Below are 22,601 nucleotides of genomic sequence, written 5' to 3'. Positions count from 1 at the left end.
CACAGAGGAAGGAAATTCTCATAAAAAGATTTGCATGAGAAGGTAGATTTAATATACTATTTTACTTTCTTAAATTATAATCTTTACGTGTTGTTATACACAATTTTGAATGCAATAAATTATTTATTTTTTTATACTTAGTTATCCTGCTTTGCTATCATGCAGTGATAATGGAAAATCAATAAATACTGATTTGTACGGACAAATCGAGGAGAATGTTCAAACAGAAGAAAAACAAAAACAAGTTTCTGAATAATAGAATATTATTTGATACAATTTACTGCACTTTTTATTTATTTTCAAGTTTTTAAATGTTATGGTATTATCGAATGTTATTTTTCCATTTTTAAATTATTATTTATTGAATTAGATGTTCAAATTTATATTATAAGAATACTTTATATTACAGTACGCATATAGTAATATACTTAAGAAAGATTATAATAAAATATACATTAAATTTGTATTTTATATAGACATTTTTATAAAATAGATTAAATAATTTATTATTTTTCGAAGATTCCCGTTCAACTCAACGAACGGGTACAAAACTAGTTAGTATTAATTAAAACCGAGAGGGAACTAGTTGACATTAGAGCGAATCTGGAAGCTTGGCTGGCTCACGGCCGTGGTCCTACGCTCATTTTTGCTTCCGCCACCAGCTTGGAAAGTCATTCACGGTCACGACTGCGATCCACCAACCTGCTATCGACATAGTCATACTCCAAAAATATCGGCATATGCTCTTTTCCGTTCCAAAAATATTCTCAACTACGTTTCACGACCCCATTTGCAACTAATAAGGGGTCTATAGCTGGTTAATTGCAACTAACTCCCAAATAATGGGATTACAACCCAATAACTTATTACAATCCCTATCCATCGAAATTTTTGTAAACAAAAAAACTACAGTAATTATTTGATATATGAAAATTTAAAAAATATATTCATGAAAATGTAAAACACTCTCCTTGAAAAATTGCAAAACAAACAAGAGCCGTCAACAAAATATGCGTGAAAAGACCCGCTTCATTAGTCGCTACAGCCGCCGCCTATCCATTCTCACGACTCCATTTGGAAAATTAAACGACTTCTTCTCTCTTCTCCAACCTCCTCGTAATCCAAAGCTTAAAAAAATTTGCAATCAAACCCCTCCCTCCAAATATCCATTTTGTATTCAAACTCGTCACCTGACCTGAGAGACCGCTCCTACCAACTCTCTCTCTCTCTCTCACGCACACACACACACTCTCTGCAGTCTGCAACTGCTGCATTCCTCAGTCATTCCTGTCTCGTGACTCACTTACCATTTCTCTCCCCTTTCGCCCGCAACACGACAATAATATCTCCCCTCCATTTCAGACACCGGTGAAGTGCATCGTTAACCAATATCCCATTAAAAAAAAAAAAAATTTCGAGAAAACCAATGTCCCATAATTTTTTCTCACTTGCTACGTGGTAAGTAGTGAAATATCCCAAGGTAGATAGCATTTGTGGTTAGTTGATTGCCCAACTGCCTTTTGACCTTTTCCGTTTCCCAATTCACCTATTTTTCGCTTCTCTGGAATCCCATTTCTCATGTCAAATTGGGAATAAAAAGGGAAGAAAAATATGAAATGCTTTCATTTTACTAATGGGGAGACAAAGGGGGACGATGAGGACGTCGACGACGCCGTATTATCTCGGACATCCAAGGTGACTTGGGCACGCTCCTTGAGCGTGGCTTCCAGTAGTGTTGATTCAGTGAGGCGCTCTGAGTTTGGCTCCGAGTCCAGGGACTTCACCGACTCCTTCGGCTTCTACGAGTTTCTGAGCCAGCGGAGAGCTAATGATCTCAGAGTTTTCAGCTTTTACGAGCTGAAAGCAGCAACCAGAGGGTTCAGCAGGGGTCTCATGATCGGAGAAGGTGGCTTCGGATGCGTTTATAGGGGGGTTGTTAATGTTGGGGGGCAACCGGACCCGGATTCGGAGGAGAAGATGGAAGTTGCTATCAAACAGTTGAATCGCAATGGATTCCAGGCATGCCCTTTTTTGTTTCTATTATTTAATTAGTGGAAAATTTTTGATGCATTTGGGAATTTGTTCTGTATTTGTCATTTTTCTGGTTTGGGATTTTTTTTTTTGGTTCTGAAAGTTGATCATTTCTGGTAAGAAATTGATTGAAGCGATAATCATGCAAAGAAACCCGAAAAAAGGGACAAATCTTTAAGGATTTTATATTAATATAGAACAGTATCATGTTGGATTCTTTTTATTTTTCCACTGATTGTTTGTCAGCTTCAGCTTTAATTGAGATTAACTGGTATGGATTTGATGGTTCCTGCTTCAATTTAAAACAGCTCCAGTTTTAGAATCTAATTTAACATAAAATGCACTGATCTTCCTGTCTGGTGGTTAGAAACTTTAGCTCTGATAGCAGTGTGTCATCTGTGGCGAGTCCTGGTCCAGTACAGAAATTTTTAGGCGGCGTATTTGAGGTTCATCAAACCAACTTCATAATTCAATAAATTTTGATTACGTTGAAGACTTTGTCAAGGAGCTTGTGTGTGTTTGTGTGTGTGTGTTCTTTCTACTGAACTGATAAAGGTTGTACCCATTCAAACTTTCAATGTCGCTGACTAAGTCTAAGAAGAACATTGCCATCAACTGATCACAACATTAGCCCCAAAGAGTTGACTAGCTTGCTAAAAATGGTTTTTTTCCTTAGCACATTATTTATTTTTTTCATTTTTCTTTCTTATCCCTGTAGTTTGTTTTACTTTATGCTAATGGCTATGCAGATTTGAGTTTTTTTTTTTTCCTCTTGAACATGAGAATAAATTTCTCTTTACCTTATGGGTTACAATTTTGCATTCTAGTATTCAGGGGCACAAAGAATGGATCAACGAAGTGAACTTTTTGGGTGTAGTCAATCACCCGAATCTTGTCAAGTTATTTGGATATTGTGCCGAAGATGATGAAAGAGGGATCCAGCGGCTCTTGGTCTATGAGCTTATGAGAAATAAAAGCTTGGAAGACCATTTGTTGGCCCGTTCTGCATCTCCTCTCCCTTGGATTCAGAGATTAAAAATTGCTCAAGATGCAGCTCGTGGTTTGGCATACCTTCACGAGGAAATGGACTTTCAGGTGATTTATGCTTGTCATTTTTCAATAAGAGTAGTGTTGAACAAAAAGTTTCTTTTTTAGGTTAAGATAGCTTATCATATTCTGATAGTTGACCCTAATCAAGTCTTGAAACGAATTTCTTTATCTTGTACATTATGATGTATCCCAAGCCAAATATGAAGTGAATTGACTTCTGCAAATATTTTCTTAGTTTATGGTTGTATGAAGTACCTAAACTGATTATATTGCCCAAATGGTCTATTTTATGGAAGTATCTTCCTTGTTAAATCTTTCTGGAAGCGTTATTGTCGAATTTTCAAGTTTCCCAAATTAGTTGAGTCAGGCATGCTCTTGGCTGTATCTTAAACAAAAAGAAATTTTGTCTGTTGTAGTGAAGTCGAGAGCTCTATGTATGGTAATCAACAGTAGCTATTCTCTGTATAACTGCAATTGAATGACATACATTTAGCGGCAAAAATCTTTTACAGTTGCAAAGAATTTGTTAAATATCTCAGTTCAAGTACACTGTTGGACATTTTCCTTTTTATGATTTAAATATGCTTATATTGTAATTCTGACAGATCTTGGCTTGAAAGGTAGCTCCAGTTGCCATTCTTGATTAGTGATTGGTTTAGGCATTGAGGAGAAGGGGTTTGCCTATGTTGATAATCTTAAGACTCTTTGCATGAGTGACCCTTCAGAAGAAAAAGTAATCATCTTCATGTCCATGCATATCCTACTTGGATCTAGTCATAAGAGTTACCATATAATTGTATCATCCAAATTGTTGCCATCTCTTTTCATTTGGATATCCTTCATCTTTGTGAATTGCTGGCTCATGTCTTGAAGCAATATTGTAGTTATACTTTCTTTGGATGTTGTTTTAATTTCTGATGAGCTTTTCTGTTTCCAGCTCATATTTCGAGATCTCAAAGCTTCCAACATTCTTCTGGATGAAGATTTCAAAGCCAAGCTTTCAGATTTTGGACTGGCCAGACAGGGTCCAACAGCTGGATTTGGTCATGTTTCCACATCCGTAAGTTTCATGTATCTCTCTGTTTCCTTCTCCTTACTTTAGTCTTGAGATTTGGCTTCGCATCTACGCTATCAAAAATTATTCTTATGCTGTATCTAATTTTGGAAGTTGTCTTCCATAACTGATCGATTTTTCCTTTCAACCTATAGCACATTCACTATTACATCTAAATTCATGAATTTCTTTTTCTTTTCTTCAATGACATTTCGTGTAATGATGTCTGGCATTCCCTTTAGGTTGTTGGTACAGTAGGCTATGCAGCCCCCGAGTATGTCCACACTGGCAGACTCACCGCTAAAAGTGATGTATGGAGTTTTGGTGTGGTTCTATATGAGCTTATCACAGGAAGGCGGGTGCTGGAGCGAAATTTGCCCAGAGGGGAGCAAAAGCTTTTGGAATGGGTGAGACCATATGTGTCAGATTCTAAAAAATTCCACTTGATTCTTGACCCACGACTTGAAGGCAAAGATTGCCTGAAGTCAGCTCAGAGACTAGCATCCGTTGCCAACAAATGCCTCTTGAAACAATCCAAATCTCGCCCTAGAATGAGTGAGGTGGTTGAGATGCTTGGGAACATCATTAGCGAGACAGCCTGTTTGGATCGTGTACCCGAAGGCGTCAATGAAACTGAGGATGTGAAGGAAGAAGTTGCAGGGGTTGAGCTTGAGTCAGGCAAGCAGGGGAGCAACGATAGAAGAAGGGGCTTTGATTTGAAAGAAATGGTGAGCTTTAGGAACAAATCCATTGGGAGGCTGGATTGGAGAAATTGGACGCCAGGCTTAAATAAGAACTTCTTGATATGCACAGGGCTGTCTCTGCGGGCGTCACTAGCCAATGCGCTTTCTTGAGAAAGATGGAGATAGAAGAACATACCGGCCATGATCGCATGGTTGTGAATTCACAATCTTCCCTGTACCACTCGTAAATATTAGGTGTCGCTGTGTGAGGAAGGGTGAAAAGCCATTACTAGTGTTGCCGGATTAAGAAGCGCATATGTAGCGTTATCTTGTCACTACAATCTTGTCCATTCGATGCCTTTGATATCATTATCTTTTCAGGTGTCAAGTTAAACATCTGTGTGTGTGTGTGAGGTTGGTGAAGGATCTTCATGCTGCAATCGAATGCATGTCGTCAATTCGCCAGTTATACAAGTCAAGTCAAAATGGTTCGCGGTATTTGAACGGGCCATAGAATTTTTCCTATGATATGTTTATTGTGACAAAATAGCCTGATGCGAGCTGCAACCATGTCACAAAGAAAGAAGCTTCTTCCTCCAGAAAATCAGCAAAACTGGAATGGCCCAACCCCATTAGAGATGAATATGCGCAATCCCGGCCCTTTTGAGATGATCCAAGTTCCCAGTGCGGACGCATTGGTTGACATACAAAAGCCGCCATTCTAATCCCGTTGCTGCCAATTTTATGGGCTATTATTCTCTTGGATAGAAGTCACACACTTCGCTAATAAACTTCGAGCCGATATACGAATCCCTTATTTGAATTTTCTGGGCCGTTCCCCGATCATTCCTGAGATTTTGCATATTTAAGCTTTTTGGGTCGACAGATAGGAAAATGTTGTGTTGGAAGGTGACGCCATCGATGTTATACTAACATAATTTTAGAAGATGCGGAGGAGAACCACTCGGTTTTGGGGTTGTTGTCCGAGGATTTAGTCTAAAAGAGATTTGCATTTCATGAATTTGCTCATGAGGCTATTACCGTATCAAATATGGTAGCGTGAAACAGTGGATTAGGTGATCCAACCTCATTTTGTAAATCATTTCTTGCTGGCAGTTAGTATTTAACTTTTAGGTTAAGGGTCTCAGACATGGAATTTGCCGCTGGATTTACACGGACGGCACCAAGAGAGAGCGACGCATACGACCACTTTTTTTATCTTCCAGCCAGTTCTAGTTGTCGAACTCTTATAAAGCATAAGTGAAAGTGATTGCTATTTTGCTACTGACATTTATGCCAGGACCACTCATTCACAAGGTCATTCCTCCTTTTCTCCATTGGAATCAACTAATCCGTCAGGAGAAGCAAGAAAACAAAGAATATGAAGCCAAAACATTTTAAGGTAGATAGCTATGTGCTTAATGTTTTCCCTCAAGAAAGAATTGCAAAAATATATATAGAGAACTACACACATATAGATATACAAATTTGAAGATGACAAGACCCCTGCAGGGAAAACAAAAATTTCCCAATAAGATGAGAGCTAACATCATTTTATGCTAGACCAAGCTGTATTCCTACCTAGTGTTGCAAACATGTTTTAAACTGAAGGCAGGAGATCTTTTAGACATTATCGCTGTACATGTCACCGTTTCAAAGTCAATTCCAAGGTTACGAGACTACCGTGAAAACGCTTGAGTTACTACTACTCAGAGTTGGAATGGAAAAGCTTTTTTCCAGTATTCATGTTTACTTGCTGAAAAGGGGAGATGCAGATGGTCTCGGATAAGCAGCAGGAATGTTTCTCTTTCTGGCATCATCAGCACTTAGTCTGCGAGGCCTGGACCTAGCTGGTGCATTGTTGCCAATCTTCTCTTTGCTATTTGAGTCCTGAATGTGCTCTAGTTCCTTCACTATTTCATTCATGGTTGGCCTAAACCGAGGATCCATCGATATACATCGGAAAGCAAGGTTAGCGGCCTTATAACCCACGTCCAATGAATACTGGCCTTCGAGACGGTTATCCAGGATGCGAAAGATTTTTCTTTTATTAGTTAGGTATGGCTTGGCCCATTCAACGAGGTTGTGTTCTCCAGTCGGTCTGTTCTTGTCAATTGCTCTCCTACCAGATAGCATTTCAAGAAGAACAACTCCAAAGCTATACACATCACTCTTGGAAGTCAAATGACCTAAATTGAAGAGATGGAACATAAAAAAATCTGTTTATCATACACAGGATGCAGAATGAAAGGAGAAGAATGCAACTATGGACTGTTTGAATGGATTTTTGAAAAACATCTCAGACTAGTAGAAAATCCACTGAAATTGGTAGATATGCCAACTATAGCATTATTTAGGAGAAGACCAGCGACTGTTGCATTCCGGAGAGGAAAAGGAAAAAGAATAGCAACCACATTAATCCATTTGATCAGGAATTCTGTACATTCTTGCAAGAAGGGACAAACATGGCGGGGCTTGCCCAAATTCAGCCATCTACCCACAACAAACTATAAGTCATATTTGCAGCTAGGTTATTATTGAATTAAAGTTAATCAAGTACCAAAATGGTGGAGGAGGAAAGATGACAAAAAGTTTGAAATTTGGACGGGATAGGAAGAGTGCAAAGGCATGCAACTTGCATCCAGGCTATAAAGTTATGGCATTGGATAAGACAATAGTTTAACAGTCTGGCTGAGTGGCTTGAATTTCCAACAGCCAAAGACTGGATAAAATAAAAGAGAAATGCAGGTTGGGTCATTAACAAACAAGCTATAAAAGCACAAAACTGCATATGGGATATGACAAGCGTTGTAACATACCAGTAGCTAGATATTCTGGTGCTGCATATCCATATGTTCCCATAACTCTTGTGGAGACATGGCTTTTATCACCTGTGGGTCCATCCTTGGCCAGACCAAAGTCGGATAGCTTGGCATTGTAGCTCTGCGAAGTTAAAAAATGAAAAACCAGGTTGACTAATATACTCCTTTCCAATACAAAATTTGACAACCACCAGCCTAAATGCAATTACAAAATCGCTGAATGAGGAAAACATACCGAATCAAGCAGAATATTTGAAGTTTTGAAGTCCCTGTAGATCACTTTGTTTTCAGCACTGTGTAGAAAAGCAAGTCCTTTTGCAGCTCCAACAGCAACCCTCAGTCGGAGGTTCCAAGAGAGTGGTTGAAAGTAAGAACCCCCTGTTACAAAACAATAAAGAATAAGGGTTTATATATATATATATATATATATATATATATATATATATATATATGTTGTAACTAGTCTGATATTCATAGTGTACATATACAGAAGGAAAAGCTTTATACTTCTAAACAAATGGTTCTCTAAGCTGCCCCTGGGCATGAATTCATACACCAAAAGTCGGTGCTCATCCTCCAAGCAATAGCCGATAAGTTTCACAAGATGAGGATGGCAAAACTGTCCCAAATAGTTCACTTCCGCCTATAGAAACAAAAGTGGAATAAGATGAAACCTACACCAACAATTTCATTAACTTATTGATGACACAACTAAATGGCATCCTCGTGTCCTCCACCTAGCATTTCAAGCAAGCTTCAGGACATATTTGAACAATAAAAAGAGTACTAAGAGAGTAATCAAGAAACTTACCAGCCACTCCCTGTGGCCTTGAAAACTTTCTAGGTTAAGCCTTTTGACAGCGATTACCACACCCGTTCCAGGCTTGGTAGCTGCAAATGAGTTCTCATCAATCCAACCTTTAAAAACTGAGCCGAACCCTCCTTCTCCGAGCACACTATCAGGACGAAAGTTCCTGGTGGCCATCTTGAGGTCAGAAAAGCTAAAGCTCTTCAAATTGGGAGACTGCAAGATCTCACCCTCACTCCGTGGAGGTGGTGGCACTGAGCCTGATGAGACCTTGCCACTTGAACTCTTCAGACTATTCCCATCTGTGCTCACATTTTTTGAAGTTAACCCTGATCAGATTAGCAGATCAAATGTACCATTAGGAAATATATATTAAAAAAAAAAGATCAAAACCCCAAAGAAAATCTTGCTCAACCACTTTCTGTGACAAGGAGAAACATGTTTCTAACGTCACTAAAACTTCAAAAAAGCCTGATCTCTTTCACAACAAATTAGTCTTAGATGCATGATTTTCAATTCCGAAAGTAATTTTCACGAGACCAGTCTTGCAAGGTTAAAACGGCAATTAGCCAATCTCACATAAGCATAAGAGAGTGTCACTCTGGCCGATCTCTGAAATTTTCTGATGAGTTTCATGTAACAATACCATACATATGCATGCACAGATTAGAAAATATAGCTGAATTCCACTATTTCGAACTAACAGAAGCACACATCCACCTCAATATATATTAACATTTTGGGAAAGATCATTTCAAAGTTTTCATTCTTCAGGTAATAAATCACAAAGATACCAAAATATAACCTAAAAAGTGCACCTCAGCAATCAAATTGAAATCAATGACCTTCTATTTGATAAACATAATCATGAATTTAAAAAATGTCTTTTGTTCAAGTGAATACAGTTAACATCCTCACCTGTATGATATGGGCTTTCAGCTTTAATTCTAGCACTTAAGCAAATTCCCATTGTAAAGAACTCCTAGGTTATTCCTCCTCCAGCAAACTTATCTTGCTCAGCGGATCACAAGTGAAAAGGGAAACTATTACACGACCGCAGCTTCACACCGCTCGAAAGCTAGATCTAAGGTTCAAGAAAGTAAGTTTTCTTTAGTGCATAAAGCTATTAGCTTTGTAACTAAAAAAGGACCAAATTCAAGCAAGCTCCGGATAAAAGTTGTATATATATTTTTGACAAAAAAAAAAAAAAAAAACCCACCTCTCCTTTTGGCCCCAAAAATACTTTTGCAAACCCCAGACAGGAATGATAAAGCTCTGAGCTTTCTGAGCTGAAAACGAGCTAAATTTTCTTGTTATCTATCTGGGCTTTTGGGGGCTTTGAGATATATGTAGTAGCTTTATTTTTGGACCAAGTATTTTGCTTCAGAAAGAGAGAGAAGGGGAATTCAGCAAATAATGCTAAGCGAGGTTCATTATCAAGAAAGAGAGGCCGTTGGAAGGTGAAGAAAGAAGGCAAGGGGGAGAGGGAAAGGGGCAGCTGAGAGTTAGAAGGTGCAAATGGTATTAATGGCGGGCTGCAGTTGTTGCTGGTCCAACCTGCTCAGCCTCAGCCTTAAGCCGTAGAAGCCTTCTATTGATAACGGGTTAATTGCAACTACATCCCTTGTGGTTTTACAAAACTACTATTGTGCCCCCTGTGGTTTGGGAAATATCCCTTTGACTAGACCGGTGTAAGTTGATGTCAAAGATATGTTTCTGCAGATAAAAATACATTTTTCAAAAAATAAATTTGTAGACCAGGAATATGTTTAAAGGATAGTCTAATGATTAAGGTTGAAATCCCATGATTTAAAGGTTTTTGTCTCAAATTTTCCTTCTTATATATGAAATCTCACCTCTTCTTTACTAACAAAATTTTAAAAACTTAAAAAGTCTACTGTAATGGGGCCAATCTAAAGACGCCACGTGTCAGCTCGGATGTAGTGATACGATCGCTCGGCCAAAATAGTTCGGGTATGAGGGGCGCCAGCTCGACCGTTTCCACCGCCTCTCAGCCGTGTGGGCCTGGTGGGCCATGCTCCTCGAGCTTTTCGGGACTAATAGGCGGAACCTTAGAAAAACTCCCCCTTAACTAGGACTCGTAGTCATACAAGGAAACTATCACCTTCAAACCTATAAATACCGCACCACAAGATGACACAAGGTACGCTATTTACGGTATTCTATACTGCTACTATATTCTCTAACTCTTGCTGACTTGACCGTCGGAGTTATTTCGAGGAGTCAGCCCGGCCATTTCCTCCCTTTACAGGTCGGTCCACTCATTCACCTTCTGTTAGCTCGGCCATTCCCAGCCAATTTGGCTAGCAGCAACTCAACTCGGATCGCGTTTTTGACAGTCACATCTAGTCCAAATGGTACCAAGAGCCATCCCCAAGACCCCTTATTCAAGGAACCGGGGATCGAATTCTGAGGAGGTCCCTATTCAAGCACTACCGCGGTCCTAGCCTAAGACGGTGACGAGACGAACAAATTCACAATTGGTCTCCACATCTACTTTTTTTTTCACTAATTATTTTTTCTCATATTTAGAAGTTTATGCGAAATTTAGGTGTACATTGGATTGGAGTCGTTACTTTGTTGACGGTAGGGGCCTTTAGTTTTGTCGCTTTTGGTCAAAGGGAGTGATTTTGATTTTCCAAAACATTTGGGATTTTGTTCATTTTGGTGAACATGAGGGAAGGAAAATGTAAATATCCCATTAATAAATGCTCTCTCCCCTCACTTCCCACACAGCTTAGACTTCTGAGGCTTCTTTTAAGACAAGTAGGAGTAAAGAACAAAAGTGCAGAAAGAAACCGCTGCCGGATTCTAAGCCGTTGGATCAGAGGATCAGTGTACCTTCAATGATGGAATTCGGTTTGTCATTTTATGGCTTCTGGGCTCCGACTGGCTCGGCTTGAAATTGTTGGCAGGAAAGTGGCAGCCAATTTTGGTTTCGTGTACCGGAAAAAATTTTAAAAATTAAAAAAAAAATGAATGTCTGTGAGCCAGCGGCGTAGACTGGTCGGTCCAGCTGTGGACTGGTCGATGAGCCGTCATCAGCTCATTACAAATATTTCGAGAGAAAATTAAAGGAATATATTGCTACAATGTAATTACAGTCACCTTACCAGTTCAAGATAGACAGGAGGTTCCACTCATAGACAGTGTAATAATTAATTAATTTGTGTCTGCAATTTCTGCACCCTGCATTTGAAAATTGAAACATTTTAAAGGGTTCTAGTGGTGCTTTTGCTTTTCAGTGGTTGAGATGGGTTTTGTCAAACATGTTACATTTCTCAACCTGCTAAATCAGCTGGTTTGAGCAAATTTCAGGAGCTGTGTGAAAACACGGCTGCAAAGGTTAAAGTAATGAGAAGTTACAACAAGTTTTGTACGAATATTTATACATGGACGAAGGTAAAAGTAATTTAAAATGCAGCATTATGAATGAGATCACACCGAATTACTCCAATGATTAAAAATTTGTGCAATAACTTTGGACGCGACTTCCACAAAATGTTAACAGGCATAAATTTCTTTCAGTGACTTTTTTTTTTTATATAAATTCAAAATCTTTTACTCACAATTAATTTCACTTTATTACCTGTTTCGACCCAACCTTCCTGCATTTATAAACCAGCTAAAAATGCATTATGGCAAAGCCTCTACCGGATCTTATTTAACTATTTTCTTACAGCATCTTTTTTTTTTCGTGTGTGCGGTGTCAATTTCTTCATCTTTATTCATTTTTTTCTTTCGTTCTTATATAGAAACTTTTTAAACCCCCCACACATTCGAAATTACTAGTTTCTTTGTAGCAAAGTTGAAACTTTTTGATTGCATTAATACCTCTATTTGTCTCAAGACGTATATTTAAGATGAAATTCTAAAAGATCTTCTTTAATTGTAATTATGAGCAGTTTCTAATTCACATGCATTTGAAATACATTATTGGTGGATATGATTGAGCTTCAATTAACATCCATCTCATTTTCTTCTCCTCCTTTCTGATATTTCACGCTTTCCTCGTCAATTCACTGAAAAAAGGGCAAATAGCTTTTCGTTGGCAACGGTGATGATTAAAGGCACAACCTCTTTTGATCCTTCCAAAATCAAGGGCTCATATTCATGTCATTCATTAAAAAAAAAATAAAAATTAAGACCACCCAAATCTGAGGGCCTGTGGAGTTCGAAATGTGATGGCTAAAAGTTTGAAAGAACCGTGAAGTAGAATTTCAATGGCGAGATTTAGTGAAATCTATAGAAAAAGACGATTCAATTTCAATCAATGCTCAACTTACACCACATGAAAACGAACCATAATTTGTCTTATTAGCGGCTTCAGACATTTCCAATTTATACACATCTCTCTCTCTCTCTCTCTCTCTCTATATATATATATATAAAGAAGGATAAGCAGGGCGTTTCGTGTTAAAAAATTGTGTTATTATTTGTTATTCCAAATATACACTATTTTAAGATTAAGCGTGATATATCCACGTACTATTTAACAAACTTCTCGCTTTTATGTAATTGTTGCTAGGGATGGCAATGGGGGCGGGTGCCCGCGGGCAACCGCCCCGCGGGGGGCTCTCGGGGCGGGGGCGGGGGGGAATTTTTTCCCCCCGTTTAGAAACGGGGCGGGGGCGGGGGAGTATACCCCCGCCCCATCCCCCGCCCCGTCCCCCGCAAAAAAAAAGAAAAAAAAATATATATATATAATTAATACACAGAAGTAAGTGTAAGTCAAGTAACAAAATCCCTAATTATCTATCCCCATTCGGCCATTCCCCCATTCGGCCGTTCCCATTTTTCCCTCCTTCGCAAAATGGCAGCCACTGCTGTCACCTCCAATTCCCCTCAATTCTAAGCAGTAATCAGTTCAGTCACTACTCACTCAACTAAACGGCTAAACCCATTCTCTGTCTAAATCCTTCTAACATTTTACCCAAGCGAGAATCCCAGATCGAGCTCATCTCTTCGTCGGCAAGTGAGAAGAAACTGATTGACAAGTTGGAAGTTTCCAATTCCAGGTTCTACGTAATTTTCTGTTGATTTGTTCCTTTGCTTTGACCAAATCTCCACTATAAAATTGTGTATATATTTGCCCTTAAATTAGTGCACCAAATAAAATCTATTGTTTATTTTGTTTTATTTCGGGAGATATGTATTTAGGTCTCTTAGGAGAATCGGAGGGGAAACTTGAGAATAGAGTATATAACTTTCTCGTGTAGTTTGGGAGTCCCAGAGAGAAAACAGAAATTCAGAAAGGAGTTCTATTGAAGTTTCATGTGTTTGGGTCTTAGGTTGTTTTTATCACTATTCATTTATTTTTCATAGTCTGACATATGGTCCGCTGGGTTGAACCTGCTAAGTGTATTCTTTTTCGCTTGAATCCATGCTGTAGATAATCTCATTATCGAGCAATAAATTCTACCAATTAACACTTAATAAGTTTTAGATCTGAAATTGGATGAAGTTGGAGAGAGATAAATAACAGAATTTTCTGAATTTCAAAGCAATTAAATCTTGGGTGATTAGCCATTCTTATTTGGCATCCCGGTGCACTCATAAAGACTGGCCCATCATTGTTGATTGGGTTTTCAAGTTTTATCAAGGCTTTTTCTTTGCTGAGTGAAGGGAAATTTGAAACTTTATCTGAAGTAACAGTCTGGAAAACATGACCCGGACTTCCATCTGCCAAATCCCTCTACCTGTCAAAAAATTTTAAAAGCCATTGTCAAGTTATTGTGGGTCTCATAGGTTCAGGCTATATGTTACTTCACATTTTTATCCCATTTGTTTAACAATTTCAGCCAAGCTTCCTTTATTCATGTTGTGTAAGAGGTCCAAATATGACTCGTTTGAGCAGCTTGGTGATGTTTGTTTTGTTAAAATCCTAATGATAAACATAAGTGAATCATCAGCTACAAATGTCTTATCTATGCAAAAGAACACTTTCTTTTGCCATTTTACTTTTTTCCTTTTTGAAAGGCCTTTACTAATCAAGGTTGATGATGCAGAAAATTGTGTATATATTTGCCCTTATATTAGTCCACTTATTGTGCTATTTGCTTTCTTGTCTTTGTAGAATTCTTATTACAATGAATCAGTCCGAAAATCTAATTGCATCTGAACAAGGGGATAATTCATCAACTCCACAATCAAGGAATGTTGAATCAATTGACTTGACAGATACAGTAGAAGAAGATGAATATGAAATTGAAGGAGGAAAAAGAAAATTAAAATCAAAAGTTTGGGCGCATTTTGATAGAGAGAAAGGTGAAAATGGCATTTTTTATGGTGTGTGCAAGTATTGTAAAAAAAAATACAAGACAGGTGCCACTCATGGGACGAGTACCTTGCATGATCATTACAACAGGTGTGCTAAAAGGCCTAAACAAGATATTAGGCAAATGTTACTTCGAGGTGGTAGTAAAAAGAATGATGGCAAACAAGAATTGCACAATCATGTGTTCGATCAACAACAGTCACGCCATGAGCTTGCATCTGCAATTGTATTGCATGAGTATCCATTATCTATTGTGGATCACATAGGCTTTCGAAAATTTGTTAAGAGTTTGCAGCCATGTTTTAAACTTGTGTCAAGAAATACAATTAAAGGAGATATTTTGAAGATCTATGAATTGCAAAGATTGAAGAATTGTAATATTTTGGAGAAGCTTGGAAGTAAGATAGCAGTTACAACCGATATGTGGACTTCTAGCAACACAAAGAAAGGCTTCATGGCTATCACTGCACATTATATTGATGAGTCTTGGATCTTACAAAGTCAAATTTTGAGGTATGTTTTCAAAAGTTAAAAACTTGAATTATGTTAATTGTTTGTTATACATGAGCAACTTATTTTTTTCTTTTATTTAGGTTTATCTATGTTCCTGCTCCACATACCAAAGAAGTGTTAAGTGATGTGCTTCTTAGTTCATTGATGGATTGGAATATTGATCGTAAGATATCTACGATTACCTTAGATAATTGTTCCACCAATGATGGTATGATTAATTGTTTGTTGGAAAAGTTGAATGTGAGTGATTTGTTGATAGATGGTTTAGTGCTTCAAATGCGGTGTGCTGCCCATATCTTAAATTTGATTGTCAAAGATGGTTTAGAAATGATATCGGGTGGTATTGAAAGAATTCGTGATAGTGTGGTGTATTGGACTGCTTCTGCTGCTAGAATTGAAAAATTTGAAGAAGCGGCTCGCCAATTGCGCATTTCTTCTACTAAAAAGTTGTGTTTGGATTGTAAAACCCGTTGGAATTCGACTTTTTTAATGTTGCAAACAGCTGCAATTTATAAAGACGTATTTCCACGGGTTAAAGTGCGTGAGAAACACTACACTAGTTTGCCAAATGATGATGATTGGGTAATTTGTAATGCCATTTGTGAGAAGTTGAAATTATTCTACCAAGTCACTGAAATGTTCTCCGGTACTCGATATCCTACATCAAATGAATTTTTTGCAAAAGTTTGTGACATTAAGGTATCATTGGCTCAATGGATGAAAAGTTCAAATTGTTTAATTAGAGTAATGGCAGAAAAGATGATGGCAAAATATCAAAAATATTGGGAAGATTGTAATGTGATACTTGGTATTGCTGCAGTTTTGGATCCTAGATACAAAATGAAGTTGATTGAGTATTATTTTCCTATCATTTATGGTGATGAATCATTCATGAAAATTGAAGCAATTCGTCAAAATTGTTATTCTTTGTTGCATGATTATCAATACCGATCTAGTTTGGGTGGAAATAGAGTTGATAGTCAGTGCATGGCTTCACATAGTGAGCATGTTAGTGGGAGTCATGATAAGAATGAAGTTGAAACGGATCCCCTTGCTGATTTTGATAAGTTTGTGGCTTCTAACTCTGCTGATGTTACTTCTAAGACGGAATTGGATTTTTATTTTGAGGAAAATGTGTTACCAAGAGTTCCGACTTTTGACATACTTGGTTGGTGGAAAACACATGGGGTTAAATATCCCACTTTACAAAAAATGGCTAAGGATATTCTAGCTGTACCCGTCTCAAGTGTGGCATCTGAATCTGCATTTAGTACTTGTGGAAGAATAATTAGTCCTCATCGATGTAAACTTCACGCCAATACCTTGGAAGCATTGATGTGTACTCGCACTTGGCTCTGGAATGAAATAAATGGTATACAAAAGATTTAACTTTTACTTTTAAATTTATACATTTTTTTTTTGCATTTCTTTATTTAGTAAATCAGTGGCTATTTTTTTTGGTGCAGCTACTTCTTCTACTTCGGAAGGGATGTTATGTAATACATTATTTGATGAAGAAGATGATGTTGATTGTGTTACTGAATAGGTATTAAAGAAATTTGATTCATCTAAATTGATTTTCTCCAATTATTTGTTATACACTATACTCTGTTGACAAGATTCTTCTTTTATTTTAACATCAAATGTCAGGGTTGCTTTATCAAGTGAGTTATCACATCTCGAGGTTGACGAAGAGCAAATGTTCTGAAGTTGTTAAGTTATATTAATGAAGAGAAAAATTGAATTTATTGTTGAGTGTTTTTAGTTTGTTGAATATGAGAAATCAACTCGACTGAATTTGTTGAATACTAGAATGAATGTAACTTGACTTGTTATGCTTTATTTTCATCTTGACAGCTATTTCATTTTATTTAACGTTATTTATAATTGTATTATTGTAAATGAATATTTATGATAAGTTAATTTCTTTTTTCGCGGGGGACCGCGGGGGACCGCGGGGGCAACGGGGCGGGGGCGGGGCGGGGGATGGGGGGCAAGGGGCGGGGGACGGGGCGGGGGACGGGGGGAGTTATTTGACAACGGGGCGGGGGACGGGGGAAGGATCCCCCGCCCCACCCCCGCCCCATTGCCATCCCTAATTGTTGCCACTGTATTCTTTCCGTACAAACTATTCACACCTACTTAAATGTTGCCACTGCACTCTTTCGATGGTTGTCGCCACTGTATTCTTTCCACGTCGAGACCTCCATCCCTATTCAGTAACCCGCTAATTAGTAAAAAAAAATTCACTCCCATCTACAAGGCTAATAAAATTTTTAACAATCACCAACAAATTATTTTTTCCCCTTCACAAATATTGTTTTAACGTGCACACATGGTGTATGCCTTCCTACAAGTTATAAATTAATCCGCAGACAGGGTATAAGTCGCTCGTAGGTGTCCAAATATGTGGATTTATCAAGATTGTATTTAGCTGCCCTTCCGAAGCATATTTTTTGGCATTTTCCACGAGAATTGATTGATTGATTAGCCGAACAAGTAAGCTGAATCAAGAATCAGTCGGTACATCTTATTTAATAATAATATTTCAAGTTGAAGGAGAAACAACTCGATCAATCTTACTATTAGTTTGTAAATCTAATAATCAATCACGGCAACATACATAATTTATTCAGCAACAGAGATTTGAAAATTCGTATGATGAGCATTTTTAGATGGGAAATTTGCTAAATTGATCCCTAACATTTTCACAAAAAACTTTTTTAGTTCCTAACATTTAAAATCGGTCAGAATAGTCCCTAAGATACAAATTATGAGCATGTTTGGTTCTAATGCTCGTATTTGCTCATTTCTCCGACTAAAAACAACACACCTCTCTCACGTGGATATAATTTTAAGGGCAAAATCAGAAAACATTCATTAATCCATGGTTTTAGACCTCTGAAAAAGAAGAGAATATTCTCTTCAAAGCTCAAGTTCTCAATGGCTACTCTTCCATAACTCCACCCACTCCTCCTACAGTCAATCTTGAGTCATTTTCCCTGCACCTACTCCATCAGATGCATTCCACCATCACCACTAACCCAAAGCCTGATGATCTCAAGAGAACCAGAAAACTTGAAACTTGAAGAAGGTGAAATTTTGCATTTTGCAATGCTTCACGAAATCCCAAGTTGTTGAATCCTTCAGAAGTTGCAATTGCCCATCCTAGCAGTCTCCATACCGTTCTTTCCATCGTTGATGACATCCCATCCTATCGCAAGATTTTTATCAAAAGTCTATGGTTTTGTTACTTTCAAGAATGTTAAGTCTTTCTTGCTTGCCCAAGAAAACCCCAGCAATAAAATTGATGGGTTTGTCAGCAATAAAATTGGTGGAGAATGCGCCAACCAATTGAGATGAGTTTTGAGACTTTGTTGAATTATTTTGAGAGGTATGGTGAATTTGAAGAAGGGCTTGGGGGTTTGATATAGGGACAGGGAAATCAAGGAAAGTGCAAAAGCTGCTTTGACTGAGAAGGTAAAATTTGTTGATGGTTTCCGGTTAGTTTGCAAAATGGTGTTGAGGGAAAAGGAGAAAAATAATAGGAATCCAAGGGGGTTTGGCCTGTAAAACCATGGATTAACGAATGTTTTTCTATTTTGCCCTTGAAATTATACCCACGTGAGAGAGGTGTGATGTTTTTAGTCGGAGAAATAAGCAAATACGAGTATTAGGACCAAACTGGCTAATAATTTATATATTAGGGATTATTTTGGCTGATTTTAAATATTAGGGACTAAAAAAGTTTCATATGAAAATATTAGGGATCAATTTGACAAATTTCTCTTTTTAGATTGGTAAATGGTACACCGAACCTTCTTGCTGCTAAAAGTTAAATTGCTGGGGTTAGCTATCAAATCGCTGTAAAGATAAAAGTGACGTTTCGTAAAGAGGAAAAGGGTGACTTTGACAAAATGCAGGGTGGAGAGTTGGAGAGGGAGAATAAAAGTCGACGCTGTCTTACTTTTCCGGATTTTACATATCTGGAAACCAAACATTCCCGTGACGCCCACATAACCCCCAATTTCCAAATAGCATTGCACCATTTTACCACTTTTGATTTATAATAATAATTGAACTTACTCAAGATTTTAAATAAGCTTCTTTTTTTTTTTTCTTGGGAAAAATGAGGTAATGTATTTGGTCATTTCTTATGGCGATCCTAATCAACATTCCTCCCTACCGTGTCTCATCGTGGCCGTCCACCCTGCATACTTTATCCACTATTGTCCAATTAAGAGTAAGACATTTTTAATCCATAGAGGAGGCATGCATGTTTGTTGGTCCACTAATTAATTCAACAAAGCATATATTAGCTGTGAATTCTAATCATCCTCTAATATTTTTGGTTGACTTGTCAGGAATCAAAATCTTCCAACTTTGGGATTCATTTCATGTACGTATTTCCAGAACATGCATGCTTGCCAAGTGGCATTAGAAGCAGCCCCCTATTGATTATTGATTAAGACCCTGTCGATATGGCTCGGCTTGGAGCCGGCTAGCCGACGATCCCCTCTTGGCATTAAAAAAAAAGGCAGTGTTTCTCTATTTCAAATTCCTATCGTTTCAAAAAAAAAAAAAGTTTCTCTATTTCTCTCTCTCCCCCTCTCTCTTTTTTTTTTTTTCTTTCTTTTCCTTCTTTGTTGTGGCTTGAATTATTAAAAGGTAAATTAGTGACAGAGTGTCCTTATTCATAATTCGGAAGTGCAGTCTACTCTCGTGACATCATGATACTTTCTATGAGTTGGCATCATTTTTGGAAAGGGAGAAAAGAAAATTTCTGGTATAATTCACAGGGCAGGGAGATCGATTTGTGTCAAAAATTTATGTAGCGAGCGAGTTATTTTAGCATATAAGATATAACCAGTAGCCGTAGGGGTTAGTAACCAAAGATTTGAACTCTCATGATCATCTGACAAATTTGGATTCAAATCCTAACGGATAAGATTGGAGTAGGAAGGGAATAGGGGAGTGGGGAAAAAATATATATATATATACTCCCTCCGTCCCGTTTTGTTAGTCTTGATTTTTTTTTCACACAGATTAAGAAAGTGTAATTAATTTGGTTGGAAACATAAATTTAAATTAGTAATTTCCTAAAATACCCTTATGCTAATCACGAAGAGTGCCAATTAATATCAGTTACAGCTAATGGGTTAGTATTGGAAAAACTCAATGTATTCAATGTAGTGGGTTAGTATTTAATAACAATGTATTAATAACAAGATGTTTAATAAGGGTATTTTAGACAATTTGAAAGATTACTACTCCCTCCGTCCCACTTTGATAGTCCTGTTTCTTTCTTCACACAGTTTAAGAAAAAGTAATTAATTTTGTTGGAAAAGTAAATTTAGATTGTTATTTTCCTAAAATACCCTCACATTAAATAGAGTACAATTTTATGGGAATTTGAATTAATGGTAAAAAAAGAATCAACTCTCATTAAATGGGGTAGGTTTATAGTAACAACAACTTACATTAAATAAGGGTATTTTAGGAAAATTAAAATACAACTACATTCTTCAAATGGAAAGTGGACTACAATTTGGGACAGACGAAAAAGGAAAACAGGACTATCAAAGTGGGACGGAGGGAGTCCATTTCTTAATGGGAAAGCGGATTACAATTTAGGACAGACGAAAAAGGAAAACAAGACTATCAAAGTGAGACCGAGGGAGTATAAAAGATGTTTTTTAAGACAACTTTAAAACAAATAAAGCAATTTTTAAATCAAATATATAAAAGTAAAAAAGAAAAAGAAAAAAAGGTTTGTAAAAGCATCTCATGATCTACCAAATTAAATATTTGCCACATACGTGAGTCTAGAAATTTGCTATCGTATAAATTTGTACGTGGGTGTTGGAGGAAACGGTCAAAGTTTGGGAATTTGTCAACTCATGGACGAGATTGACGGTGATGAAATCATGAAACATGAATGAATATACTACTACTATATAGTTGTAGACGACCCGTGCCCATGGGCAAATGGGCCAGTAGCATAATGTAGTACAAAATCTCCTGCTCAGTTTTATTTTGTAGGAGCAAACTTGAGTTGACGTGATTAGTGTGCTCACTCAATCCGTGCTAAAAAGCGACCCCCTATTCATTGAGACGCATAGTCAAAGCTACAGCCCATTGTCACGTCAGCAAAGTCGTCAAGTGTCAAAATGGGATCCATCCATGACCATATCAAGGGCCGCTTCGCTCGTTTAAATATTCTCTTGGATATAATATACCACACAACTATTACTCCTACATTTTTTTTTTCAAACACTCGATATTCACACTTTCAATAAGATTAATCTGGATTCGATCTAATAAGGAGTGTCCGCATAATCCGACTCTTGCTCGAAAGTGAATATATGATTTATAGCGTTCCAAACAATTATATGCAGAAGTTAAATTTGTGACTTTATAGCGTTTCAAAGGATTACATGCAGAAGTTGAATTTGTGACCGATAAGCATTACCAGCCCACTTATTATCAACCGTCTCGTGAATTACTATTTTTTCTATCTAGAAGATAACGTAGAATATACTGCTACTTTAACTTCATTACTTTTTAAAATATTCTTTTTTATTTGGTTCTAAATATACGGGGGGAGAGGATAATTCACAACAACTACCTTTCTTTACTCTTCTTATCTTTTCACAAACAAACACTACTACTAAATTTTATCCTTTACTACAAGTCAGTTAATTTTATGCGCAAGAGACGGCTGTTAATCAGTCAGTCAATTTTTGCTTTTTTTTTTCTTTTTTAATTTGGGGTGTAAGTAGAGACATCCGTCCCTGTCCGCAGAGTTGGAGTAGGAAAATGAAACAATAGCTCTACTGAATCCACAAATACACATAAAAAAGGTTATTGATGACTAAATAATATATTATTAATCTCATCCACCCACGATAAGTCAGCAGCATTCGTGACTCTCATGGCATGACAAATAAAGGTATCTGAAAAAAAAAAAGAAAAGAAAGAACACTTTGTCAAACACAGCCTTCAAATATTCACATGCCATGCGATGCAACTTTCTCCCTCAGAAATGCAATACTAGTAAAATAATAAACAACAAACCTAATTTAATAAAAAAAAAAACAAGGAGGAAGGAAGGCTTGGAAGCGTAAGGATGACGTCATGCTGCCGTACAGCAGTACCACAAAAAAAAAAAAAAAAAAAAAAGGGGTCTTCGTATTTCCCCAAATCGGGTAGCAAATTCCCTTCCATTTTCAATTTCAACACACATGGGCTATTATGTTTCCTTCAATAATTGTCGTACTACTGAGCACTGAAGACAAATCTTTTTCGTTTTTTTTTTTCCCCCTCTCTTTCTTCTTCTACA

General features: G+C 37.4%; 2 protein-coding genes across 2 annotated transcripts; one reads left to right on the top strand and one right to left on the bottom strand.

Annotated features, from left to right (window-relative positions):
- Positions 1–1,073: 1,073 nt before the first annotated feature.
- Positions 1,074–5,316, top strand: LOC113722292 (serine/threonine-protein kinase PCRK1-like). The gene is made up of 4 exons (XM_027245698.2): positions 1,074–2,019; positions 2,866–3,126; positions 4,019–4,141; positions 4,378–5,316. Exons 1-4 carry the CDS (start codon positions 1,612–1,614, stop codon positions 4,987–4,989), a joined length of 1,404 nt encoding a protein of 467 aa, XP_027101499.1. The 5' UTR covers positions 1,074–1,611; the 3' UTR covers positions 4,990–5,316.
- An 884-nt stretch (positions 5,317–6,200) lies between these two features.
- Positions 6,201–10,016, bottom strand: LOC113722300 (probable serine/threonine-protein kinase PBL9). The gene is made up of 7 exons (XM_027245709.2): positions 9,668–10,016; positions 9,367–9,532; positions 8,452–8,777; positions 8,148–8,283; positions 7,876–8,018; positions 7,638–7,761; positions 6,201–7,007 (listed from the first exon to the last, which is right to left on the bottom strand). The coding sequence occupies exons 2-7, from the start codon at positions 9,416–9,418 to the stop codon at positions 6,568–6,570; spliced, it is 1,221 nt and encodes a 406-aa protein (XP_027101510.1). The 5' UTR covers positions 9,419–9,532; positions 9,668–10,016; the 3' UTR covers positions 6,201–6,567.
- Positions 10,017–22,601: the final 12,585 nt, after the last annotated feature.

This window comes from Coffea arabica, chromosome 1c (assembly GCF_036785885.1).
Source record: "Coffea arabica cultivar ET-39 chromosome 1c, Coffea Arabica ET-39 HiFi, whole genome shotgun sequence".
NCBI lineage: Eukaryota > Viridiplantae > Streptophyta > Magnoliopsida > Gentianales > Rubiaceae > Coffea > Coffea arabica.
This window is presented reverse-complemented; position numbering and strand designations above follow the sequence as displayed.

Bases quoted from the DNA above. Each gene is read 5' to 3' on its own strand.
- LOC113722292 (XM_027245698.2), top strand. From the start codon at position 1,612: ATGAAATGCTTTCATTTTACTAATGGGGAGACAAAGGGGGACGATGAG. The intron at 3,127-4,018 runs GTGATTTATGCT...TTCTGTTTCCAG, and splicing joins ACGAGGAAATGGACTTTCAG to CTCATATTTCGAGATCTCAA. The intron at 4,142-4,377 runs GTAAGTTTCATG...CATTCCCTTTAG, and splicing joins TTGGTCATGTTTCCACATCC to GTTGTTGGTACAGTAGGCTA.
- LOC113722300 (XM_027245709.2), bottom strand. From the start codon at position 9,418: ATGGGAATTTGCTTAAGTGCTAGAATTAAAGCTGAAAGCCCATATCAT. The intron at 8,019-8,147 runs GTATAAAGCTTT...GTTTTGTAACAG, and splicing joins AGAGAACCATTTGTTTAGAA to GGGGTTCTTACTTTCAACCA. The intron at 7,008-7,637 runs GTATGTTACAAC...TCTTCAATTTAG, and splicing joins ACCAGAATATCTAGCTACTG to GTCATTTGACTTCCAAGAGT.